Raw genomic sequence first — 26,035 nt, 5'->3', positions numbered from 1 at the left:
CAATAACATGATATTTCCCTTTTTAGAGAGGGGCATAGGGTTTTTCAAGCAGACTCCACTAGACAAGCCACTCAGTTCCAACACAAAATCATAATCCAGTTAAAGTCTGTGTATACACTTTATTATATTAAATGAGTTTACACTATTTCTACATAATCTTGCTGTGCTCCTATGCTGTAAGAAACTCTGAGGGGCGAGCAGGCTGCTTTAGTGGGGCACTGCTATAAGGGCAGGGCGCATTTTGCATCAAAAAGTCGGAACAAAGCACAGCGCCCCACTAAAACAGCCTAGTGGGAACACTAGTTTAATACAGTGTTAACTTATTCTGAATGAAAAGAATGTAATTGAACACATGCTGAGTTTTAGAGATATAATATAAATAACTATAAAGTGTGTGCATATACAGTAAATATAAAATCACCGACTGACCCATTAACTCATGAACGCCCAAACCCCTGACCCTAGAAACGTGAAAATCGTGAAGTATATGCATTCCATGATGTAGGTAGCCACTTAGAAGTGGATTTTTTTAAATCTGACTCCTCAGTGGGTGAATAGAGCTGAAAGGTTTCCTCCCCACTGTACAATGTCGTAACTGACTGACTCATCAATGTCCAGCCCAAACCCATGGACCTAGAAACATAAATATTGGGGAGTATATGCCATCCATGACACAGGTGCTCACTAAGATGGGATTTTTCTAAATTTGACTCCTAGGGGGGTGAAAAGGGCTAAAACATTTCCTCCCCCTGAGCAATGTCCGAACTGACTGTCTCATCATGGCTGTAGCACAGTTCAATATTCAAACACCAACTGTCATCCCAAGTGCTGCCAAACATCACTGGCAGTTAGTGTGGCTCCCCTATTTGAATAGTGAGGGAAGGGAATGTGTTACTACAGAAGTGAGGGTGGGGAATGTCAAATGTGTTACTACAGGGTGAAGAAAAGGAAACTGTTACCACAGGGGTGAGGGAGGAGAATGTGTTACTACAGGGGTGAGGGAGGGATTTTATTTCTACACAGGTGAGGGAGGAAAATGTCAAATGTGTAACAACACGGTGGAGAGAAATGTGTTACTACAGAGGTTAGAAATTTGTTACTACACAGGTGAGGGAGGGTAATGCCTTACTATAGCAGTGATGCATTACTAATGAGGTGAATAATTAATGTGTTATTGGAGTGGTGAGATGGAAATAGTAAATATTTAAGGCATACTTGCCAACTCTCTTACAATTGATGATGGACTCCAGAATATTGGGTGGCACTGCCGGCACCCCGCAAGTCTCCTTGGTTTGGCTGCTACCCCAACGCACTTACCTGTCATAGTGGGTGATCCAAAGGGGTTTGATTATGTGATTCGCACTAAATTGCGTCATCGTAGCCATGCCCCCCTGCTTTACAATGCCGGAAATCGGCATTGTAAAGTGTGGGTGAGGGGGCGTATGACACAGCCACTCTCCTGCACCGCCCATTCAAACCCCACGCCTCCTTCCCAGAAGGGACGGCCAGAAAGCATTATCTAAGGTCTACCCAGGTGAATGATACCAGGTACATCAGCCAATATATATAAGAATGATACCCTACTTTCTACATTGTCTGGAGCGGAGAACTAAACTGCCATTGAGAACCATGTTAACTTAATGCAGGTTTCTAATTGGATAGCAAAGAAATATGACCGCTAGTTTTTAACCTGTGTTAAGCAATTTTCAGACAACTTGTGGCTAACTGAATTTGCCCCTTGGGCCCGTATTCAATTAGCGGCGAAAATGGCTGTTTTTTTGCCAAAAAAATTGCGATATTTTCGTTAAAAAAAGGCGAAAATGCAATTGGCGAAAAAAACTGGAGAAAAGTTTTCTCCATCACAGACCAGGCGAAAAAAAATGCTAAATCCCTATTTTTGGCTAAAAATGTGGGGATTTCTTTCAGAACCCTTTGGACACTCCCCTAATGATAAATGACTCAAAAAAAAATTCGGAAAGTTGCACACTTTGGCGAAAAACGACAGCGAAAATTTTGGGTAAAAAAAAACAAAAAAAACGTTGAAAATGGTTTTAATGTATTGGGTCTGATTTTTCGGTTGGCGGTATGGATGTGTGAAGGGTTTTAAACATCGCACGCGGTCCCAGCAGGCGTTTTTTTACGACATGAAAATATACTTGCACCCGTTTTAACGTACCCCCAATTTACGTGGAACAGTAATTTCCTGAAAAAAAAAGTTTTTATTTTTTTTCACACAAAATGGCATGGTCGTTTTTCGCCAAAGTGTGCAACTTATGAATTTTTTTGGGGGGGTAATTTATCATTAGGGGGGTAGTCCAAAGGGTTCTGAAAGAAATCCCCACATTTTTTGCCAAAAATAGGGATTTTGCCTGGTCTGGGATGTAGAAAACTTTTCTCCAGTTTTTTTTTCGCCAATTGCGGTTTCACCTGTTTCTGGCGAAAAACGGACGTTTTCACCGCTAATTGAATACTGCCCTTGGTGTCTATGTCTAGACTATATGCAATGTGTGGGTCTTCTGCCTGCCTATAGTAGCAGGCAGGACTGGACTTGTAATCTAGCACTTCTGGCAAAATGCAAGAAGGGCAGATAGCATGATATGCCAGTCTGGCCCAAAAGCCTGGCTGAGCAGCTCTGCCAGCGATGTGTTTGCCGGCATGCAGAAAGAGGCCACGTGCGCCACAGCCTCGCCTTCATGACTCGCAACATACCACCACGAGGCCCCTTTGGTGCAGACAGTAGCCAGTGGCTGAATTATAGCCAGTGTCTGTTCCTGGCAGCAAGATATCGAAACATTAGTCAAAGAGCTGTCCCCTCATCAACTCCATTGTAGTCAAGCTCCAGCGCTCCAGACAATGAAGGAACAAAGGACACATGTGAGTGAGAAATGAAGAACAAGTAGAATGACAAGAGATTAAGAAAAGATAAATGGCTGTGGGAAAAGAACACAGGGGAGACAGGACTGATAGGTCGAGAGAGACAGGCGAGGTGAAGAAATATGGAAGAGGGCAGTACACAGAGGGGGAAACACATTTTATATATAAAACTCCAAAGCAGCGGTGGCACTCCCAGGACTTCAATCATAGAACTATCAGGTCAGTATTCCGACGCTTCAATCTTTATTCAAGACTTTCCTCAGGGATGGTCCCTGAGGAAAATCTTGAATAAAGAATGAAATGTCGGAATACTGACCTGATAGTTCTGTGAATGAAGTCCTGGGAGTGCCACCGCTGCTTTGGAGTTGTAGATTCGGGAGAGGCTGTCTACACGGGCACCCAGGCAAGTTTGGAAGTCGTGATTTTTAACTAAAAGTGCCAGTCTGATGGAGATTTTATAATTATATATATACATATACATATACATACATACATACACATACACACACACATACAAAAACCAGAAAACCCGGCACTCACAAACTGGGGATAAAAAGAAATACTTGCTAGGGTGCCTCTCTGGAGGTGCAGGACGCTACCTCTATGTAGACAGTAGAAACAGGATGGCACTCCATAGACTGAAAGTATACTGGTTAAAACGGTCCTTTAATGACGTTTCATGGTTTCCCCCTTCCTCAGGGGCAGCAGTCCTGTCCCTGAGGAAGGGGGAAACCCCGAAACGTCATTAAAGGACTTTTTTAACCAGTATACTTTCAGTCTATGGAGTGCCATCCTGTTTCTACTGTCAGTGTGTGTGTATATATATATATATATATATATATATATATATACACACACACACAAACATATACACATATACACACACACGCACATACATATATACATATACACTTGTCTCATTAAGGGACACATGACTACTTATGGCAAATAACATTTACCTGATATATTCAAACCAATCCAGTCATCTGTGTTTTTTAGATTTGATTGTTTCTGGTCATTTAGTTCATCCGATGAAAAGTCTGATGGCTTTTCTGGCAAATGTTTCTCTGGTTCTACCACAACAGTAGAATTATTCCAATCTTCCAAGTCAATGAAGTCATCACTAAAATCTTCACTGAAGTCATTTTTATCAGAGGATGACAAAGAAGATATAGAGAGTTCATCAACATCTTCACTGCAATAACTATCTTTGTAGTTTTGTTTTTGTAAGTTATCACAGGAAGAATAATTATCAACATCCAGGTTCTGCGGGTATCCCTTTGTTTCTTCTTTTGTTATTTGACGTGTTCCGTTAGACAGGGGTTCAATTTTATCCATTACTAGGGCAGCAGAACAATCTTTGTTACTATGTTTAATGAACTCTCTAGGGCATTGTGATTGGCTTGATTTGTTTAAGGATGGACGGCTCATTTTGTAACCCAATGGAACAGATGCAGCAGGCCCATTTGACAAACCTGATTTCTGTAATCCAGCAGATGAACCTGAAGAGTATGTCCTTGTAAAACTAGACTTATGTGGATCATTACCATTGTGCAAACCATACAGTTTTGCTGTCCTTGGCAGATTGTTTTGTTTCAAAGTTGTCCGTATAGGTGTATGCTGTAATTGGTAATGTCTGGTTACATCTACTTCTCTGTTAAAAGAATGAGACCTGGTCATGGTTGCAGGTGGAAGCAAGGAATTTTGGACAGAATGGGAAAAGCTCTGTGATCTCCTAACATTGGAAAAAGGTTTGTTGTCAGTTGGCAAAACTTTAATTGAAAAGTTTCTACATGTAGCAGAATTAGCTCTTGGTCTATGTAAACCTGTAGGGGGCTTGTTTGTGTAAAATCCATTAACCTGAGTTTTACAACTATTAAGCCCAGAATAGGAAGTCCTGCCAAATTGTGTACCTTTAGTAAAATTATTTGAACTAGATAATAAGTTCTCATTGAGGTCCTCTTTATGTGACACCAATATGTTGCTTTGCTTCCCAGTTTTTGTTATTATGCCAAATCTGGGTGAATCTTTTTCCACTGCCACCTGGGACTGTAAAATTATTTTTGCAGTGGAAGAATGAGAAGGTTCTCTGGAAACGTGGTCATTGTTTTGACATTTCAGTTTTCTCCAGTTCAAAGAAAATGCAGATGTTCCTTCTTGGTCGCTGTGTTTCTTCCCACTAAAGTTGGCTTTAGCCAATAAACCAGAATGTGTGCCATTTGGTGATTGCTGCAAAAAGCTTCCTAATGGCTTGGCTCCTCCAAATTTTGGTAATTTGGAACCTAGAGAGGCTCGAACCTGTATTTTTTCTTCCATGAGAAAGCAGGTGCATTGGTATTTTGAAGCTGTTGAGATCTGTTAAAGAAACAAAAACAAAGTAGCATGAAATAAAGTATCAACAATTTGTTTTGAAAAAAAAATAAAAAAATATATATATATACCCAGGTAATCAATTACCCCTCCCCCCAATCACCGGTAACAATCATATAGCAAACAATAATACATTATATGTATTTCAAATACATGTGTCTGAAGGCAACAGTGAAGCATGGTGGAGGATCCTTGCAAGTTTGGGGCTGCATTTCAGCAAATGGAGTTGGGTATTTGGTCAGGATTAATGGTGTTCTCAATGGTAATACAGGCAGGTACTTATCCATCATGAAATACCATCAGTGAGGCATCTGATTGGCTACAAATTTGTTCTGCAGCAGGACTACAAACCCAAACATACAGTCAATGTCATCGGCGTAAAGAAGAACAAGGAGTCCTTGAAGTGATGATATGGCTCCCACAGAGCCACCATCAAGTTTATCTGGGATTACATAAAGAGACAGAAGGATTTGAGCAAGCCTAGATCCACAGAAGATCTGTGGTTAGTTCTCCAAGATGTTTGGAACAACCTTCCTGCCGAGATCCTTCAAAAACTGTGTGTAAGTGCACCTAGAAGAATTGATGCTGTTTTGAAGGCAAATGGTGGTCACACCAAATATTGATTTGATTCAGATTTCTCTCCTGTTCATGAACTTATCAACTTTGCATTTTGTTAATTGATAGAAATAAACTATTAGCACTCCAATTTTTGAAAGCATTATATATTAGTCAGGTGCATAAATATTGGCACATTGACAGAATTTTCATATTTTGGACTCTATTCACAACCACAATGGCTTTGAAATGAAACAAACAAGATGTGCTTTAACTGCAGACTTTCAGATTTAATTTGAGGGTAATTACATCCAAATCAGGTGACCAGTGTATTAATTACAACGGTTTCTATATGTGCCTCCCACTTTTTAAGGGGCCAAAAGTAATGGGACAAACTAAACAATCCTAAATCTAACTTTCACTTTTTAATACTTTGTTGCAAATCCTTTGCAGGCAATTACAGCCTGAAGTCTGGAACGCATAGACATCACCAAACGCTGGGTTTCATCTCTGGTGATGCTCTGCCAGGCCTCTACTGCAAATGTCTTCAGTTCCTGCTTGTTCTTGGGGCATTTTCCCTTCAGTTTTGTCTTCATCAAGTGAAATGCATGCTCAATCAGATTCAGGTCAGGGGATTAACTTGGCCATTGCATAACATTCCACTTTTTAGCCTAAAAAAACTCTTTGGTTGCTTTTGCAGTATGCTTCGGATCATTGTCTATCTGCACTGTGAAGCGCCGTCCAATGAGTTCTGAAGCATTTGACTAAATATTAGCATATAATATTGCCCGAAACACTTCAGAATTCATTCTGCTGCTTTTGCCAGCAGTCACATCATCAATAAATACAAGGGAACCAGTTCCATTGGCAGCCATACATGCCTACGCCATGACACTACCACCACCATGCACCACCATGCACCACCATGATAAGGTGGTATGTTTTGGATCATGAGCAGTTCCTTTCCTTCTCTTCTCTTCCCATCACTCTGGTACAAGTTAATCTGTGTCTCACCTGTCCATAGGATGTTGCTCCAGAACTGTAATGGCTTTTGTAGATGTTGTTTGGCAAACTCTAATCTGGTCTTCCTGTTTTTGTGGCTCATCAAAGGTTTACGTCTTATGGTGAACCCTCTATATTCACTCTTGTGAAGTCTTCTCTTGATTGTTGACTTTGACACATATACACCTACCTCCTGGAGAGTGTTCTTGATTTGGCCAACTGTTGTGAAGGGGATTTTCTTCACAGGGAAATAATTCTTCTGTCATCCACCACAGTTGTTTTCCGTGGTCTTCCGGGTCTTTTGGTGTTGCGGAGCTCTTCGGTGCGTTCTTTCTTTTTAAGAATGTTCCAAAGAGTTGATTTGGCCACACCTAATGTTTTCGCTATCTCTGGGTTTGTTTTGATTTTTCAGCCTAATGATGGCTTGCTTCACTGATAGTGACAGCTCTTTGGATCTCATATTGAGAGTCGACAGCAACTGATTCCAAATGCAAATGTCACACCTAGAATCAACTCCAGACCTTTTACTTACTTAATTGATAATGAAATAACGAGGGAATAGCCCACACCTGTCCATGAAATAGCCTTTGAGTTGATAGTCCCATTACTTTTGGCCCCTTAAAAAGTGGGAGGTACATATAGAAACCGTTGTAATTCCTACACCGTTCACTTGATTTGGATGTAATTACCCTCAAATTAAATCTGAAAGTCTGCAGTTAAAGCACATCTTGTTTGTTTCATTTCAAAGCCATTGTGGTGGTGAATAGAGGCCAAAATATGAAAATTCTGTCAATGACCCAATATTTATGCACCTGACTGTATATATAAAAAAAACAAAGTGGAAAAGTAGCGCCTCCTAGTGCAATCTCGTACAGACCATGATACCCTTCACCAATATTGTTCACCTATGTGGTGGAGGTGTACCTTAAACAGTGGAATTAACCACAATTTGATCAGCATAAGAGAATCACTGGCCGTTCAACACTTTGCCTTCTTACTCAAAGCGTGAAATCATATATGCACCAGTCGTAGCAGTTTATGCAATAAAAGTATAAGAGAAGAGAAAAGGACAATAGTGTAGTATATTAACACAAAATAATTAAATGCACACACAGGACAGAATAAAAATGCCCGTACATTATAAAATAATTCATCAAGCTTATCTGTAAATGTCGATGGTCACATCACAGGAGCCCCGGGCAGAAGGTAACAACAGTCACCAATAAACCTCAACGCGTTTCGTCCAATTAGAGTTTACAGGACTTCATCAGGAGGAAAAAAAATGATCATAACAGAGACCTATATATACCCTAACCATCCCTTAATTAGTGGGCGTGAGTACCGCCATTCTACAATCAGGATTGCGTTCCAATGACCCGGAAGCAAACCGGAAGTGCGTTCCAATGTCCCGGATATCGATTCCCAGAGGTCTGTTTCTGGACTCACTTAAACATTTCACATGGCCCCTACTGTAAGTGGATCGCCCGCTAGGAGCTCACCGGCGTGCTGGATAAGATGATTAGGTCACAGTGCCCTCAGCTCCAGCAGCCGTGTGTGTCTCCGGCGGGCTCTGTTTGTTTGTGGCGGTGGCCATTTTGTTGTGGATCACCCTCTAGTAACCACTCTAGTGGTGACTATCGCCATTATGCCATAGTCTAAATGCTAGTAGAATAATAGGAATGATAAGGACGATGCGAAATCAAGGTGACCAAGCACCTAACCACTTATAAACTCTAAGTATATATAGGTGGGCACATATAAACAATGACATCTATAAAAATGATCACAATAAAAAACCCTCTTGGGATCATAGGACTGTCACTAGTTGGCAATTGATCAGTACAAGAAACTAATAAATAAACATAACTATGTCATTGTACTGTATAACAACATGGGTGATTTATATGTTAGAATGTCCTTGCGGACTGAAGTATGTTGGCAAAATGAAACGACCTTTAAAAATGCGAATTCAGGAACATGTGCGTAGTATTAAGAATAAATTAGATAACCATAATGTCCCCAGGCATTTTAAACAGTTCCACAACTCTGAATTGAATTGTTTTAAATTTAAAGGCCATAGAACACGTAATCATTGGGGAACGAGGAGGCAATTTAGATAATAAATTATCTAGACATGAGATGTTTTTGATATATTCCCTTAACACAATGGTCCCCAATGGTTTGAATGACAATTATGAAATCGCACCATTTTTAGATTAGGATACTGGTGTGGTTTTTAGGGATTTTAGAATTTATCAGAATTTATGCTGCATCTACGGTTTTATGCTTTCATCCTCCCTCTCATGATTTTACAGTTTTTAAAATATTTTGTATTCATTTCTTTTTTTTAGTCTATTTTTAGATGTCTATATTTATTTTTATTTTCCATATATGTAAATGACAGTTATGTTTATTAGTTTCTTGTACTGATCAATCGCTAACTAGTGACAGTCCTATGATCCCAAGAGGGTTTGTTATTGTGATCATTTTTATAGATGTCATTATTTATATGTGCCCACCTATATATACTTAGAAGTCTCTACAAAGTAAGAGTTTATAAGTGGTTAGATGCTTGGTCACCTTGATTTCGCATCGTCCTTATCATTCCTATTATTCTACTAGCATTTAGACTATGGCATAATGGCGATAGTCACCACTACAATGGTTACTAGATGGTGATCCACAACAAAATGGCCGCCGCCAAACAAACAGAGCCCGCCGGAGACACACGCGGCTGCTGGAGCTGAGGGCACTGTGACCTAATCATCTTATCCAGCACGCCGGTGAGCTCCTAGTGGGCGATCCGCTTACAGTAGGGGCCATGTGAAATGTTTGAGTCCAGAAACGGACCTCTGGGAATCGATATCCGGGACATTGGAACACACTTCCGGTTTGCTTCCGGGTCATTGGAACGCAATCCTGATTGTAGAATGGCGGTATTCAGCCCACTAATTAAGGGATGGTTAGGGTATGTATAGGTCTCTGTTATGATCATTTTTTATCCTCCTGATGAAGTCCTGTAAACTCTAATTGGACGAAACGCGTTGGTTTATTGGTGACTGTTGTTACCTTCTGCCCGGGGCTCCTGTGATGCGACTATCGACATTTACAGATAAGCTTGATGAATTATTTTATAATGTACGGGCATTTTTACTCTGTCCTGTGTGTGCATTAAATTCTTTTGTGTTAATATACTACACTATGGTCCTTTTCTCTTCTCTTATACTTTTATAGCATAAACTGCTACGACTGGTGCATATATGATTTGAGTAATCCAGCTTTGCGTAAGAAGTTAAAGTGTTGAACGGCCAGTGATTCTTTTATGCTGCTCAAATTGTGGTTAATTCCACTGTTTAAGGTACACCTCCACCACATAGGTGAACAATATTGGTGAAGGGTATCATGTTCTGTACGAGATTGCACTAGGAGGCGCTCCTTTTCCACTTTTTGTTTTTTAGGATTTACCTGTTGGAACCACAGTATTTGGGAGAAGTAGCTGCCACCCTGAAGATCTGGGGAGTGCTTCACTTAATCTAAAGACTATAAGTGACATTTTAAAGGACTAGCGCCATATACCACTTTTTGTTTATATAATACATATATATATTTTTTTAAATAAAAATTTTCTGGTACAAAGTGACAGTCTATTGAGAAGTAAGTGATTACTATATGCAAGAGAAATGCCATGTTGTAACTAAAGCCACAGCATCAACCACAGTATTGGTAGTACTAGAACCAAAGTAAGGAGGTATAAAACTGATCTTAATACAGGTTAACTGTATTAAGGCTTTCAAATAAATTGTAATTTTAATTTAAATGTTGAGTTTCATAAATGACATTTATTATAGCCTAAGCAGTTACTTATATTTCCAGTGTTTTCCTCTAGTTTTCAAAAAGCAAACATTTTCTTAAACATGTATATCAGGGGTGAGCAAAATACGGCCCATGGGCTGTATACAGCTGGTCATGCAACTGGCTCCAGCCAGCTCCCTTGGACCCAAGCCCCAGCCCCTCCCTCCTCCATTCAGTTTTTCTTAGTGTTAGTCGGTGGCCTACAGCAAAACTGAGAAAGAGGAGCATGCCTGTTTGCAGGAAAGTAGGCTAGTTGCATTAGACAAACACATAGGACTGGACGTTAGTACCCGGAAGGTTTAGGGGAATGATACACATACCTATATCTCATCTAATGGCCCCTCTCTCCTCTATTATCACGTGTGACCATCTCCCTTTCTCCTATTTCTACATGGATGTCAAAGTTTAACTTGTCCAAACAGAGCTTTTTTTTTTTTCCCTCCACTCAGAAGCAACTCCCCTTAAATCTGCCTGATCATCATTCCAATTTCCTTAGTATCTTGTCTCTGCCTTTTTCTTTATGCCTCAAATGTAAGTTTTGTCATCTTCACCTTCAAAAGATTACTGGAATATGCCCTTTTCTTACCCGACACAACCAAAACTCTTATCCATTAGCTCATGAGCGCATGCCTCGTCTACGGCAACTTCCTCCTGTATGAGACTTCACCAACCATCTGTCCTCACTTGTGTCCTAAATGCCACAGCAATACTGAGCTGTGCCCTTTTTGCACGAATTGTAAACTTTTCCATGAGCAAGGCCCTACCCTTTTTAATTTGGATTCATTTTGTTAGTGTTTTCCCCAGAAACTTTTGCCAGTTGGGTGACATTAAGTAGCAGCCAGGTGGGAGCAGTGTAATCTGGCTGGAGAATTATATAATTTTTGAAGACTCTCGCAGATATTGCCCACTTGCTGGCTGGACACAGATATAATTGTGTCCAGCAATGCAAGCTGAGACACAGCTGTGTGGCATGTAAAAGAGGCTGGGTAGAGCACCCATGAAATTGGTCCTGGGGAGAACACCATGTTTACCTAGAATGTCATTGTTTGAAACTATGCTCTGCTTTACTCAAAATATGGTGCTGCAGAGCACTGTGGCACTTGACAAAGCAACAAGAATGTTAATCATCATCATTTGATAATTATGAGTGCCAAGGGGGAATACAATTGTTTTATCGTAGCCGCAGCTCCTGTCTTAAGTGACGGGAGTTTTCAATTGCTTTTGGATGACCATCACTTATTGGGGATGTAGCTGCGTAAAGAGATGTCTCCCATCTAAAGTGCCAGTCACGGCACCCAAAAGCTGGGCAGGCTGCAGTTAAGGCTCTGAGGAGGGTGCAAGCAAAATAGAACATAAATCCGCAATAAGTGAAAACAAATGAATAGCTCCTGGTCACTTTAGCCGGGATCTACGGGCATTGCAAACAATTAAATACTCCCCCAAAAGTGCTTCACTTTTTGCTGGATTAGGATTAATAGACAAGAAACACTAATTAGAAGAGAATATCTAGTGAGAAAAACAATCCGAGTCTATTATTCATTATCTATTGCCTCTGCCAGACACTTGAAAGCTAGATCTTACCGGAATGGTGCCACGAGCCAGTCTTGGGGTGTGCCACACTCACTTTATACAGATACACTAAAATTTTAGGTCAGCCTATAACATTTGCTTCAAAATTGTAAAATATTAATGAAGCAGGGGTTATGAATTTATGGAATAGAACACACAAATACATCTCTAAGGAGGGAACAAATACCCACACATTGGATGAGGCTACTGAAGCAAGGCTTGAAGGTGTATTTTAAATTTAGCCTACATTTTGGGGACAGGGCACAAATATAAAATTGAACATGTTGACAGTCTGTCCTCTGTAGAAAGAATAGGATCCAAATAGCTCAGCTTTGCCGTAACGAGACATTAGACAGTTGAACAATCATTGCTTGAAAGTCGCCAACAACAAAATATCAGTTAAAAATAACACAAAGCAGCAAAGATATTATACAGAATATATTTTGCCACACATCACATTGCAATGGAAATACGTATCAGCTAAACAACACTGGCCATAAGGAATATACATGTCTGAATTTCAATATTGATATCTGAAGTATCAATTGATAAAAGAGATGAATGCACTTGTAATAACATGATTTAATAGCAGTGGACATTTTACTGCAGATACCCCAAAATTATTAATGGTCAAATGTATAAGGCCTACTGATATGACAAACCATTTAGAACAACTATCTTATTTGTGTTTAAAACCTTCAAAAGATACAAATTGCAGAATAAAAATTATATTCTATAATCGTATAACTAGAGTACAAGCCTATCTCACATAAAAGGGACTTTAATATGCCTCATTAAGATTTCAGTTCCACACTTATCTCGTCACATGGAGTACACTCTTTATTTCCCACCTTTTCACTATGACATACTATCAGAATACCTGTGTTTGGAGAGTTTAATACCTGTCCGAGCTCATTTGAATTCCTGGTTCTGCAAGTGCTAAAGAGTGTGACGAAGTAGAAATGCACCTCTCCTGAAGCTACGGTTTCCAGATAAAGCAAATAAATGTGGAGGCAGAATATAAGAGACTTACTTAATACATCTTCCAGGCTATGAAAATTATTACCCATCCACTATTTATGTACATCATTGCCAGTTATAAGCTACAATAATGAATGGGCGCCCAAAGTAGTAATTCAATTGTTTTTGGGCATCCATTAATGACTGCGCTTGTCGCGCCCAATTAGACTGGGTTTAGCAGCATACAACAGCTAAATCCATTCAAAGTCCTGTTTAGGGCACCCAAACAGCAGTTTGGGCACTAAAACCACGGACTTATCGCACATTTCTGCTGCTGATGGAACCAGTAGTTATCACTCCCAAACGAAGCAACAACTGAATTGCTCAGTAGGGTGTCATACCTGCCGGCACAAACAATTACATTTCCCCCTATGAGTTTACTAACTGCTGCATCACTCGCACTTCCATTTGTTGAAATACAGACTACCCAGATTTTCAACCCAGTCTGCTTGTTGCTGTGATCTACCACGCATTGAACATTTCTGATTGGCCAATTCAATTGTTATCCCTTGACATCCTTCTTTGAAGGACTTCCAACATTCAATTAATTATCCTCATTCTGCTTGTGACTCAATACTACTCACTTTATCCTACTCTCACCCTTTCCTAGTAACCTGACTCTTGAACTCATCATGAGAAAAACTGCCTTGACCTTGATTTTGTTTAGTTTCTGATTTCTCAAATAATCCATCTTCTCAGACCATCACCTCTCCTCTACCATGTTAGCATCTTTGAACTGTAACTCGGCAAGGGCTTTGCATTCCTGCTGAAATCTCAGATGTATTAAACTTTCAACCATTGTACAACAAAGGTGGGCGAAGAGTTGAGAGGGCCAGGGGACCAACATAGGTAGAGTCCATACATGAACCATCTGACTACACGGTGCCCGGAGGGGTGACTATGTTTTGAATACCAAGTTACTCAAATGGTGTAGTATTTCTCTTAAGTGTTCTTTTGGAGGCGGTTGATGTATTCCATTTTGGAAATTAACAAAATGCGGTTCACTATCTCCTCATATGTTGGTATAGCAAGTTGTTTCTACAAGAGACATGTAGAATCAATTTGTTGGTCTGTTTACAAAGTTGATGCAGTGGGGAGCATAGGAGTAAGTTAACCGGTGACAATACAGTGGGTACAATAGGTTAAAAAGTAATAGAGGTTAATGGTCGATCAAAGGGTAGATAGTTTTTGGGTATGTCCATGTGGATGAAGGTGTCTATGTGATCGCATTGTCTTTAACACTTATTGGAAGTATAGGGGTACAGTCTGTGTAGTCATGCTGGTATGTACATCTTGCAATACTTTTCTTTAATCGAAACATTAATGGAGCATTTGAAAACTGTTTTTCTGATAATGTCCCAGAATAATAATAATGTTTTTTTGATAATGGCTTTATACAGTTAGTCGTAAGAATTGGCCAAAGTGACTCCTACATATTTCAAGGAGAGCACCACTAGAAATCAAAGTTCAATTTTAAGAGTTTTTCTTAGGGTGTCGGAAGATGGAGAGGCAAAACTTCAAACTTAGTATTGGTGACCTTATATACTAATATATCCCCAAATGTGAACAGTTCAGTAAATATGTAAACCAGGGATGTAAGGAGTCTAGTAAGGATGAAGAGAGATAACTTATACTGAGAAGAGTCTACATAACACCCAAAATATCTGGGTTAGTGCGGATACCCCAGGCGAGTGATTCAATGACTAGAGCAAATATGAGGTGTGAGAGAGGGCATCCTTGCAAGTGCCGTTGGACACACTGAAGGAATCAGTCTCCCACGGAGACATCTCATCTCACCAGCATAACGCTGCAGGACACTACCGGCTTTACCCGGGCTCACGTGTTCGGGCTGTGCATTGCAAGGAGCTACGAGCCGGGATGCAGCATGGAGAGCGCTTACCACAGCAGGACATCACAAGTAATACCCAGACAGACTCATTTGAGTCACACATCATGGGAGTCACGAGCCGGGACTTAGCGTGAGCGAGAGGTCCCTGCCAAAAGGCTGATGGAACCTGGATGTTGCTGGCGAGTGACTAGAAATGATATTCATATGGGACATCGGAACCAAAGGATTAAAAATCAAGTTCATATTTAACAGTGAGGCATTGTTTTCCTACATGCTATTTATTGTGGGGAACTACAACTAATCTTTAAATAGGATTCAGCTTAAGGATCAGTACAGACTATACAAGTTTGTTCAAAACGCTTGAAAACGAGTTTTGTTTACGGAACTTTGTGTATTTTGATTGATACCCACAATATATATTGCAGGAAGCACTATGAAAATAATTCTCAAACATATGGGATGATAAATATCAGTGTCCCAAATAATCAGCACTCAATTGTTAGCTGATATACAGTACTGTGGTGACTCAAACAAAGTAACGATTTTTTGCTACAGTGTTCATCATTGTAATATTGATTGTACTATAAAATACAACTGCATAAAAAAGTAGCCATTGTACATTTTCATGTGTGTGTTCATTGGCCAATGATGTCTGCTGTATACTGAATTTTTTACTATTATTCTTTTTTAGCAATTATATAGATTAAAATTTGTCATTTGACATAGCCGATTCATTTAATCATTTATCTAATTTTTTCATTATCCAGTAAGGTTTCAGGTGTTACACAGGGCTGTTTATCTCCCTCTTTGTTTTTGTGACTTGGGGAGTGATTCAGCAAGGATCGCAGTTGCTAATACGCAAGCAATCGGCTGATTGTTGCGTACTGAGCATGTATCGCAGTGCGCGTGGGCAAACCAGCCACTGCGATTAGGACTGTGATAGCAGTAACTACGCAGACCCTTAGCAAAATGATTGACATGAAGTGCCGTTTGTGAATGGTAACGAGGGGGTGGTTGGCGAAACGCAGGCGTGGAAGTGCGTTTCAATGCCGTTGCAGGGGCGTGCATAAATTATCCACTGCAATGTCGTATACAGTCTGAGGTCTCATAGCATGCACTGAATTAACAATTTCTGGAGTAAGGTCAGAGCTTGTGCAAGTGTGCGTGAGGCTGCGATGGTACTCTATTGTACCAATGGTTTTGCAGTGTTGCTAAACATTACAGATGTGCTTAAGCTAAAGTCAGCATCTTTGTGTTATGCTGCGACAGCATCGCGATCGCAATGGATTAGCATACTTTTGCAGTTGCGCTGCGTTCGTAATCGCTATTGCATTTGCAATAGCGATCCTTACTGAATCAGGCCCTTGATAACTTCACAGATTTCCTCATCTGTGATGGGAAGGATTAACTGAGCTGACATAGCACGATCGATATGTGGGAAGAAAAGAGAAATACTTTTGTTTTGGGACATAAGTTGGTAGCAGTGGGAAAACCTTTGCAAATATTAGACAGCTTATGATAGTAAGTTAGAAGATATTGTTGATTTTAGAAGGATGGTATTGCAGAGTACCTATAGACTTCCGAATCGCAGGTATAGAACGCAAAACTTTTCGAGCCTTAGGTCTGTTTGTCAGCAGAGTGTCATCTTGTTGCTTTTTTCATAAAAGTGTCAGCTAAGGCAGTGATTTCTCAGCCTTTTCAGAAAGTATATTATAGAGTTCACTTTTAACCGCAAGTAGCTGTCTATATAACTGTTTAGTAAGGTGGCCCTTATGATAAGAATCCAAGGTCTGACTTTGCCATTTTTTATCTCCATTACGGCATGAGGCATAACTAATTATATGACCTCTAATAACAGACGTGTGCTTTCAATACTAAAGGAGTGCAGGAAGAGTTCAGAATGTTGTTGACAAATAATCAGTTATAGCCACCTTAATAGGAACCTTGAACAGGGTCTCGTTTAATCTCCACCAAATATTGAACTCGAGAGAACAATATTTTTATAATTGAGGAGGCTACCGAAAGACATGTAAATTCTGACCCATGTAGTATGTATAGTCTCGGGATGTGGGATTAAGTAAATGGCAGGTATCAAAAAGGCCAGATATCTATATATGTTTTTTTTAAAGCTCTAGTGGCTGCAAGAGAGGTGCTGTGGGGGGGAGTCACTGGACTTGTCGTGGGAAGAGAGGCCGAAAATCTCTTATCCGCTATAACCAACTAAGGCCCTCATTCAGAGCCGTTCGCTATTTGCGGTCGTTCGTTCAAAAACAAGGGGTGGCTATTCAAATGATCCGTTCGCAAATTGCAGTCTGTTCACACCTCTAAGTCTGAACGAGCAAGCAAAACATACGCTCGTTTATTTGATAAAAACGCCCCCTGGCCGCTCGCACCATACGTCATGTCCGCTATTTATTTGATTAATCGAGTACATCGTACAGCGTATGAACTGCTCGCTATTCTTGTGGTTGGTTTTTTCAACCGCTATTTTGCGAGCAGTTCTGAGTTTAAAAAAACCAAGTGACGTGGTCAATAACGCTGCTGGATTAATTATGCACACCCTTAAAACGCCCGTTTTGACCTTTAAGCACGCCTGCGTTCGAATTCAACTCCCCCGTTTTCAAGCACCTTCCCCTGTTACCACCCACATACGCCTCATTCTGTCACTCAAAATAGCAGGCACTCGCTATATAGCGTACAAACGATTTTCGGCCGCACTGACTGGTTCGCGCATGCGTACTAAAAACCGTACGCATGCGCAGATGTGCAAACATCGCTTGGAACGAGCGTACTGCCGCTAACGAGCGGCTCTGAATGAGGGCCTAAGTTCCTTGCCTTCAGGCTCACCAGTTTCATATAAGAGACAAATAGAAATGGAACCTAACAATCATCACTGTGCTTGGAAGAAAAGATCTGTAAACTCTCGCTCTGTGACTGACATCCCCAGAGCCACTACACTCAATATAAAGAAAACTACAGGCCCTCTGGTATGCCCAATCAGGTCTGTCCTTTATAATGCCAGATCTATAATTAAAAAAAAGACTGCTACAATTGCTGACCTTATTTAATCTTCAGATCTTGCCTGTATTACAGAGACCTGGCTAGACGCACATGCAGCACCTATCTTGGAAGCTGCAGTTCCAACAAATTACTCTGTCATTCACAACCCAAGACTTAACTGCAAGGGAGAGGGGAGTGGCCATCTGCTTTAAAAAAAAGCACTTAAACTTAGGGTCCAACCAATGGAAATGACTCACTCATTTGAATGCATTGCTGCTCGGAGTTCAACAGAATTAGGATTCAGAGTACTTCTCATTTACCGCCCCCATGGAGATGGAAAGATATTTCTACAAGATTTTGCAGATATTGTTGCTGGACTAGTTCTGGAGCATCAAAGATGGCTGATCCTTGTGCATGGGTTAATGATGAGCTCTCACACATTGGCCAAGAACTCCTGTGCACAATGAATGCTCTGAGCCTCACAGAAGTCATTCCTTCTGCTATACATACAAGTGGTCACACTCTTGATCTTGTCTTCCAGATTGGATTAGAAGTCTCTGACCTAAATATAAACCCAGTCACGTGGTCAGATCACCACACAATTCGCTTCTCAGTCGCAACCCCTTAAAATAGAACTTTACCCATGAAGTTGACAAGGTAACATCCAAGCAGAGGAATGACCCCCCCCCCCCAGGCAGTTGCAGCAAACCTGGATCTTTCTGCCGTAATTGGGGCCTGTGAAGATCCTTATTTCCCAATCCATTACTATAACAGGGATGTGACAGCTCCAATGGATATTATCGCCCATGTGTGTATGTGGTCCCGCATACCACACTGTGAAGTCCCTTGGTTTGACAATAGTGTTAGTGAACTCAAGAAAAGGGGTCGTAGACTTGAAAGACGATGGAGGAAGACGATAAGAGTTAGAGGATAAGTTAACACTAATCAAACATATTGGAGAATATCAATCAATCATCACCCGTAAGAAAACAGAGTTCCTTTCAAATGAGATCAAGGCAGCAAACAATAGGCCAGCTCAGCTTTTCCGTACAGTGGAGATGCTTTGCAAACCAGCATGCCTGCAGCTTGATGAAACCCTCTCCCCATCAAGATGAGTTTGCAAAATGCTTTGCAGATAAAGTATCCTCCATCTGGGCTGGAATCTCCACAGTGCCATCAAAGGAGTGCCAAACTACCAAGGTAAGCCATCTGTCTTCATGGAACAGCTTTGACATAATGGATGCAATAGACATTGCTAAAATTATCAGAATGTTGCGACCACCACCTGTGATCTGGACCCTGCCTCAACCAAGCTTCTCATAGGGTGTATGGACACGATTGGCCCTATAAATTGCAAAAATAGTTCAATGCTCTTTGCAAACAAGCATTTTTCCAGAACCACTGAAGGAAGCAATTGTTAGACCACATCTTAAAAAACCTAATTTAGACCCCGATTACATGACCAACTATAGACAAGGATCAGACCTTCCTTTTCTAGGAAAGGCTATTGAGAAAGTGGTGGCAATGCAACTGGAAACCCGCCTGTCTACCTATGATATTTATGATCCATTCCAGTCAAGATTCAGGAGAAGACATAGCACTGAAACAGCGCTGGAATGTGAGCTTAATGATCTTCTGATGGCAAGAGACAGAGGAGATTGTTCAAACTTAATCCTTCTGGATCTCTCTGCAGCATTTGATACCGTGGACCACGGGATTCTAATTGAGAGCCTGAAAAATTTCGGTAGACTGGATGGCACAGTCCTTAGCTGGTTCAAATCATTTCTGACCAGAGTAAACTCTTCATCACCAATGCCACTTCCATGCGGTGTCCCACAGGGTTCTATACTATCTCCCATGCTTTTTGCAGTATACATGCTACCACTGGGTGAAATAATCAGACGTCATGGCCTGGTCTACCAATGCTATGCAGATGATACACAATTGTAACTGTCCTTTGCTCCAGGCACAAAAGACCCAATAACAACCCTAAATGGCTGCCTAGCTCGGCTTCAGGAGTGGAGGAGTGCCAGTTGGCTGTGACTGAAACCTGATAAAGCAGAGGTCCTTATGATAGGTCACAGGACAAGGTTACAGCATAGCCAACCAAAAGGACTTGCGCTTGTGGGTTCAGAATTACAAAATACTGAACATGTGCGGAATCTTGGTGTTGCTCTGGATAGTGGCTTGACACTTAACATCAGGTATCAGCCACAATCAAATCCTCATTCTTTCATCTGAGGAACATAGCCAGAATCAAGCACTTAATTCCCTCATACATGCATTTATATCATCACGCCTAGACTACTGCAATGCAGTCTACCTTGATCTCCCAGCAAAAGAATTGCACCGCTTGCAGATGTTAAAAATGCAGCAGCCAGGCTATTGACCAACCAGTCACTAAATGCAGATGGCAAATTGTTTTCAAGATTGGCTTACATAACCATGGCCCAAGATACCTGAAGCAGCTTCCGATTCCTTACTGTCCCACTCGATTACTGTGATCCGTTGATGAAGGACTATTAACAGTACCTAGAATCTCCCGGAATTCATCTGGGAGTCGAGCTTTCAGCTTTGTGGCTCCAACTCTATGGAACTCGCTTCTCCGCACAGTTCGAGAGGCCTCCACTCTAGAATCCTTCAAAAATACACTCAAAACTCACCTATTCACTCCAGCATTTCACTAATGTCCTTTATTAAGCTTGTTTTGTATTTTGTACTGTAAAGGCATTTGTAAAGCACTTTGAGTCCTTTAGGAGAAAAGCGCTATAAAAATAATATTATTATTAGAGACTTGACCAAAATGGTGTTAAAGTCATGGCCTATCAGAAGGTTACCTTTGTGGATCTTGTTCCACAAATCAAAATATTAGTAAAACAGAGCTGGTGGCACTTCATTTTACTATATGTCCATATGTCCCATTTTGACTGTCAGAATGACAAAGCAAACATCTGTGTCCATGCAGGTAGAAACAGATGTATGTAAAGTAATTTATTGTGTATTATTATGGCTGCTCAGTTGTGATTTGATGTGCCAAAAGAACAGAACACCATTGGAAATTGTTTATAGATTAATAGAGTGTATTCTAGTGCCCTGCACATAATCAGTGCAGAGGACATATTTTAATTTTGAAGGGCAACATTTTAGACATGATGTAACACTAGGTCTACTGTAGCTGTAGGATACGTCACTTATAAAACGTTGCCCTTCAAAATTAAAATATGCCCTCCTCACCGATTATGTGCAGGACGCTAAAATGAACACTAGATTAATTAAAGTTGGTTTAAATGTTTGAAATTAGATTCCTGGAGAAACACTGTCAGCTTTAACAGTAGGGACTGTGTGAACTATTAGGGATCTTTTTCTAAAGGATTTGACACTCTTACATTCAGGGTGGCAAGGGTCACAGGCATCAGGCAAATTACAGAATTAAGGATAATGTGCATACACTGGCCCTCAGCCCGCACAAAGAAAAGGAAGCAAGACATGGGGGAATTGGGTATGAAGGGATAGGAATAGGGACGAGGTGACTAATGTGAGGAAGGGTAATGAGCACCCTGTCCCTCAAGGGTTACAAAAATATGAGATATGGTAAGAACTTACCCTTGTTATCTCTATTTCTACGAAGTCCATAGGGTTCCACAGGATACCTTGGGTATAGGTGTGACGTCAGTCGCAGGGCACCAAAGAGTTAAGCTTTCAGCCTCCCAGGATGCACTAGGTCCCCCTCCTATACCCCGCCCCCGGGCCAAGGCACCTCAGTTAGTTACCAAGCCATAGGCCGGAGGAGGAGAAGGAAGAGAGAGAACAAAGATCTGGACACATACAAGAATCACATTCTCACCAGAGGGAGACGGAAAACCGGTGACCAGAGCAAAGCCCATCTGCAGCACAGGTGCGACAGGGCGGGAGTCCTGTGGAACCCTATGGACTTCGTAGAAATAGAGATAACAAGGGTAAGTTCTTACCATATCTCATATTTTCTACTTCAGGGTCCATAGGGTATCCACAGGATACCTTGGGGATGTCCCAAAGCAGTATCCTTTAAGGGTGGGGACGCTCCTGTGCAGAAAGGAGAATCCGCCGCCCGAAGGAAGCATCCTGAGAGGCGAAGGTGTCAAACCTGTAATACCTCACGAAGGTATGGACAGAAGACCACGTAGCAGCCTTGCAGATCTGAACTGCCGAGGCACCACGTCGAGCTGCCCACGAAGGACCCACAGACCTAGTGGAATGAGCCTTCAGAGAAGGAGGGACCGGTAGGCCTTCATGAAGATAAGCTTCAGAAATAGCCATACAGATCCAGGCTGCCAAAGTTTGCTTTGAAGCAGGCCAACCCTTTTTACGGAAGCCAAAGAGGACAAACAAAGCGTCCGACTTCCTAAACGAAGAAGTGCGGTCAACATAAGTCCTTAAGGCCCGCACAACATCCAAAGAGGCCTCACCCACGGAAAGACCCGGTGAGTTAAAGGCCGGAACAACTATTTCCTCGTTAATATGAAACTGGGAAACAACTTTGGGAAGAAACTCGGGCCGAGTGCGGAGCACTGCCCTGTTCCCATAAAAAAACAAGAAAGGGGGTCTACAAGAAAGAGCCCCTAACTCAGAAACACGTCTGGCCGAAGCAATGGCCAGAAGGAAAACAGTCTTAGCTGTTAGCCATTTAAGATCCACTGAGCCCAGTGGTTCAAACGGCGGTCCTTGGAGAGCCCTCAGGACCACAGCCAAATCCCAAGGCGCCACAGGTGGAACAAAGGGCGGCTGAATGCGGAGAACACCCTGCATAAAGGTGCGCACATCCGGGATTGTAGCAATCCTACGGTGAAACCAGACAGATAGGGCCGAAACCTGTACCTTCAAAGAAGCAAGGCGAAGCCCATGATCTAGTCCCGCTTGCAGGAAGGCGAGAATCCGAGACAGACGAAACTCCCGCGGTGCATAACCTCTCGGTCGACACCACTGGAAGAACGTATGCCACACGCGATGGTATATCCTCGCGGAAGACGGTTTCCGAGCTCGCAACATGGTACGCACCACAGAGCTGGAAAACCCCCTGGACCTCAGCATGGCCGTCTCAACAGCCACGCCGTCAAAGACAGCCGAGTCAGGTCCGGGTGAAGGCAAGGACCCTGAGACAGAAGGTCCGGTCGTAGCGGCAACCGCAGAGGAATGTCCACGGACAGACCCTGAAGGTCTGAGAACCAGTGCCGTCTGGGCCACGCGGGAGCTATCAACAGGAGCGTCCCTCCTTCCTGTTTGAATTTCCGGATTACCCGTGGAAGAAGGGAGACCGGAGGGAACAGGTATGCGAACCGGAACGTCCACCGGACGGACAGAGCATCCACCAGAGACGCCCCTTCGTCTCTTGTGCGAGACCCGTACACCGGCAACTTGTTGTTGTGCCGGGACGCCATGAGGTCGATTTCTGGAAGACCCCACCTGTCCACCAGTAGTTGAAAAACGTCCGGGTGCAGGGACCATTCCCCCGGATGAACGTCCTGGCGACTTAGAAAGTCCGCCTCCCAATTGAGCACTCCCGGGATGAAGACCGCTGATATGGCCGGAAGATTGCGCTCCGCCCAAACCAGGATCCGAGAGACCTCTACGAGAGCCGCCCGACTGCGAGTTCCTCCTTGCCTGTTTATGTAGGCCACGGTGGTAGCGTTGTCCGACTGGACCTGCACCGGGCGACCCTGGAGAAACCGCTGTGCCTGCTGGAGAGCATTGAAGACCGCACGGAGTTCCAAGATATTTATTGGAAGCTCCGCTTCTGTCGGCGTCCACCTGCCCTGGAACAAGTGTGGACCCGAAACTGCTCCCCAGCCCCGAAGACTGGCGTCCGTTGTCAACAGGACCCAATTTGGAACCCAGAACGGACGTCCCTTGTTGAGGTGGGTCGTCTGTAACCACCACGTAAGGGACAGGCGAACCTCCTGGGTGAGCACAATCGTCTGGGACTTCAGAGACTGAGTCAGCCCGTTCCACTTGGACAGGATCAGGTGCTGCAGAGGTCTGGAGTGAAACTGGGCGTATTCCACCATGTCGAACACCGACACCATGGAGCCCAGTAACCTCATCACCGAGTGTAAGGACACCCGGCGGCTGTGCAGACAACTGCGCACCCTTGACTGTAAAGCAGAGATCTTGTCCTCCGTCACGAAGATCCTTTGCTGTCCCGAGTCCAATAAGGCTCCAAGATGCAGAATCCTCCGGGACGGGATTAGAGTGGACTTCTGCCAGTTGATTAGCCAGCCGTGCCGTTGCAGCAGTGCAATGGTCAGGTCCAAGTGGCGTAACAGGAGCTCTGGAGATCCTGCCACCAATAACAGGTCGTCCAAATACGGCAACATGCGGACTCCCTGCAGCCGCAGAGAAGCCGCCATGACCGCCATCACCTTGGTGAAAACACGTGGTGCTGTTGCCAGGCCAAAAGGTAACGCCCGAAACTGGAAGTGGTCGCTGCTGATTGCAAACCTGAGGAACTGTTGATGGCGCCAAAGAATAGGGACATGCAGGTAAGCGTCCTGTATGTCCAATGACACCAAGTAGTCCCCAGGTTCCAGCGCCAGAATGATGGACCGTAGGGTCTCCATCCGAAACTTCGGGACCCGCAAAGACTTGTTGAGTGCTTTGAGGTTGAGAATCGGACGATATGACCCATTGGGTTTCTGTACCAAAAATAGATTTGAATAGAAACCCTGGCCCCTCTGGGAGAATGGAACCGCCACTATAACTCCAGCCTGGAGCATAGTGTGCAATACCTTCCGCAGCTCCGTAGCCTTGTTCCGGTCTGATGGGAGACCCGTGGTGAAGAAGCGAGCCGGGGGTCTGTGCCGGAAGGAGAGGGCGTATCCGTGGGAAACCACCTCCAGAACCCAAGTGTCTGTCGTAGTGGTCGACCAACACTGGGCGAACTGTAGCAGGCGGCCTCCCACCCTGGGATCCCCCAAAGGGAGGCCCGGACCGTCAGGCCGCAGGCTTGTCATCTGGCTTGGGGGCCGGACGTCTGGTACTCCATGCCTGCTTCCGGGGCTTGACCGATTTCTTAGGGCCAGCCTGTCGAGGAAACGACTGTGGTTTGGGCCTGCCCTGGGCCCTAGATGACCGAAAGGACGATGGTCCCGAACCAGAAGGAGCAGCGGCCGACGGGAGACAGGCAGATTTGGCTGCCGCCAGCGTGGCCACAATCTTATCCAGATCCGGACCGAAGAGAACTTCTCCGGTAAACGGCAACGCTTCCAGACCTTTCTTGGAATCTGCGTCCGCCTTCCAGGATCGCAGCCACAAGGTGCGACGAGCAGCTACCGCTGCTGAAGAAATTCTAGACACCAGAGTACTAATGTCTAGAGCCGCCTCGTTGATGTAGGTGGCCGAATCACGGAGATTGCCAATCAACTCCGCCTGATCGGCCGGACAGTCGGATTCAAAAGAAGCCTCTAATGAATCCGCCCAGCGCTCCATCGCTCTGGCAACCCAGCAAATGGCCATAGCCGGCCGTGCTGCCCCCCCTGCAAGGGAATAAGCGGACTTCAGGCAGATTTCTACCTTGCGGTCCGTAGCATCCTTAAGGGAGGACATGGATGGCATCGGCAATGTGGCACTACGGACAAGACGGGTCACGTGAGAATCCACCTGTGGAGGGGATTCCCACTTCGCAAAATAATTATCCGCGAACGGATAAGCCACCGCCAGGCGTCTCTGCGGCTGGTATCTTTTGCCAGGTTGTTTCCACGCCTCCTCTAAATGGTCCACCAACTGACCCGAAAGAGGAAAGACTGTGGCATCGCCCTTCACATCTTTGAAAAAGGCATACTTAGATTTAGCCGCTGGGGGAACTTCGGCCTCAATCACCAAGGCTGTGCGGACCGCCCGAATAAGTCCAGGAATATATACTTTGGACTTAGCATCAGCGTCCTTAGTATGGAGAGGTTCCTGATCGTAAGG

General features: G+C 43.2%; 1 protein-coding gene across 3 annotated transcripts in view; it reads right to left on the bottom strand.

The window, feature by feature from the left end:
* Positions 1-26,035, bottom strand: part of CCSER2 (coiled-coil serine rich protein 2) — a 172,117-nt gene that overhangs the window by 107,182 nt on the left and 38,900 nt on the right. For all 3 annotated transcript variants that reach the window (XM_088472236.1, XM_088472237.1, XM_088472238.1), the window contains exon 2: positions 3,834-5,229. In XM_088472236.1, coding sequence (XP_088328362.1) covers positions 3,834-5,190 — 1,357 coding nt within the window. In that variant the 5' untranslated portion in view covers positions 5,191-5,229. The remainder of the gene's footprint in view (positions 1-3,833; positions 5,230-26,035) is intronic.

This window comes from Taudactylus pleione, unplaced genomic scaffold (genome assembly GCF_031769625.1).
Source record: "Taudactylus pleione unplaced genomic scaffold, aTauple2 ptg000121l, whole genome shotgun sequence".
Lineage (NCBI taxonomy): Eukaryota > Metazoa > Chordata > Amphibia > Anura > Myobatrachidae > Taudactylus > Taudactylus pleione.
The sequence above is the reverse complement of the archived record's forward strand: the minus strand, read 5'-3'. Positions and strand labels throughout refer to the sequence as shown.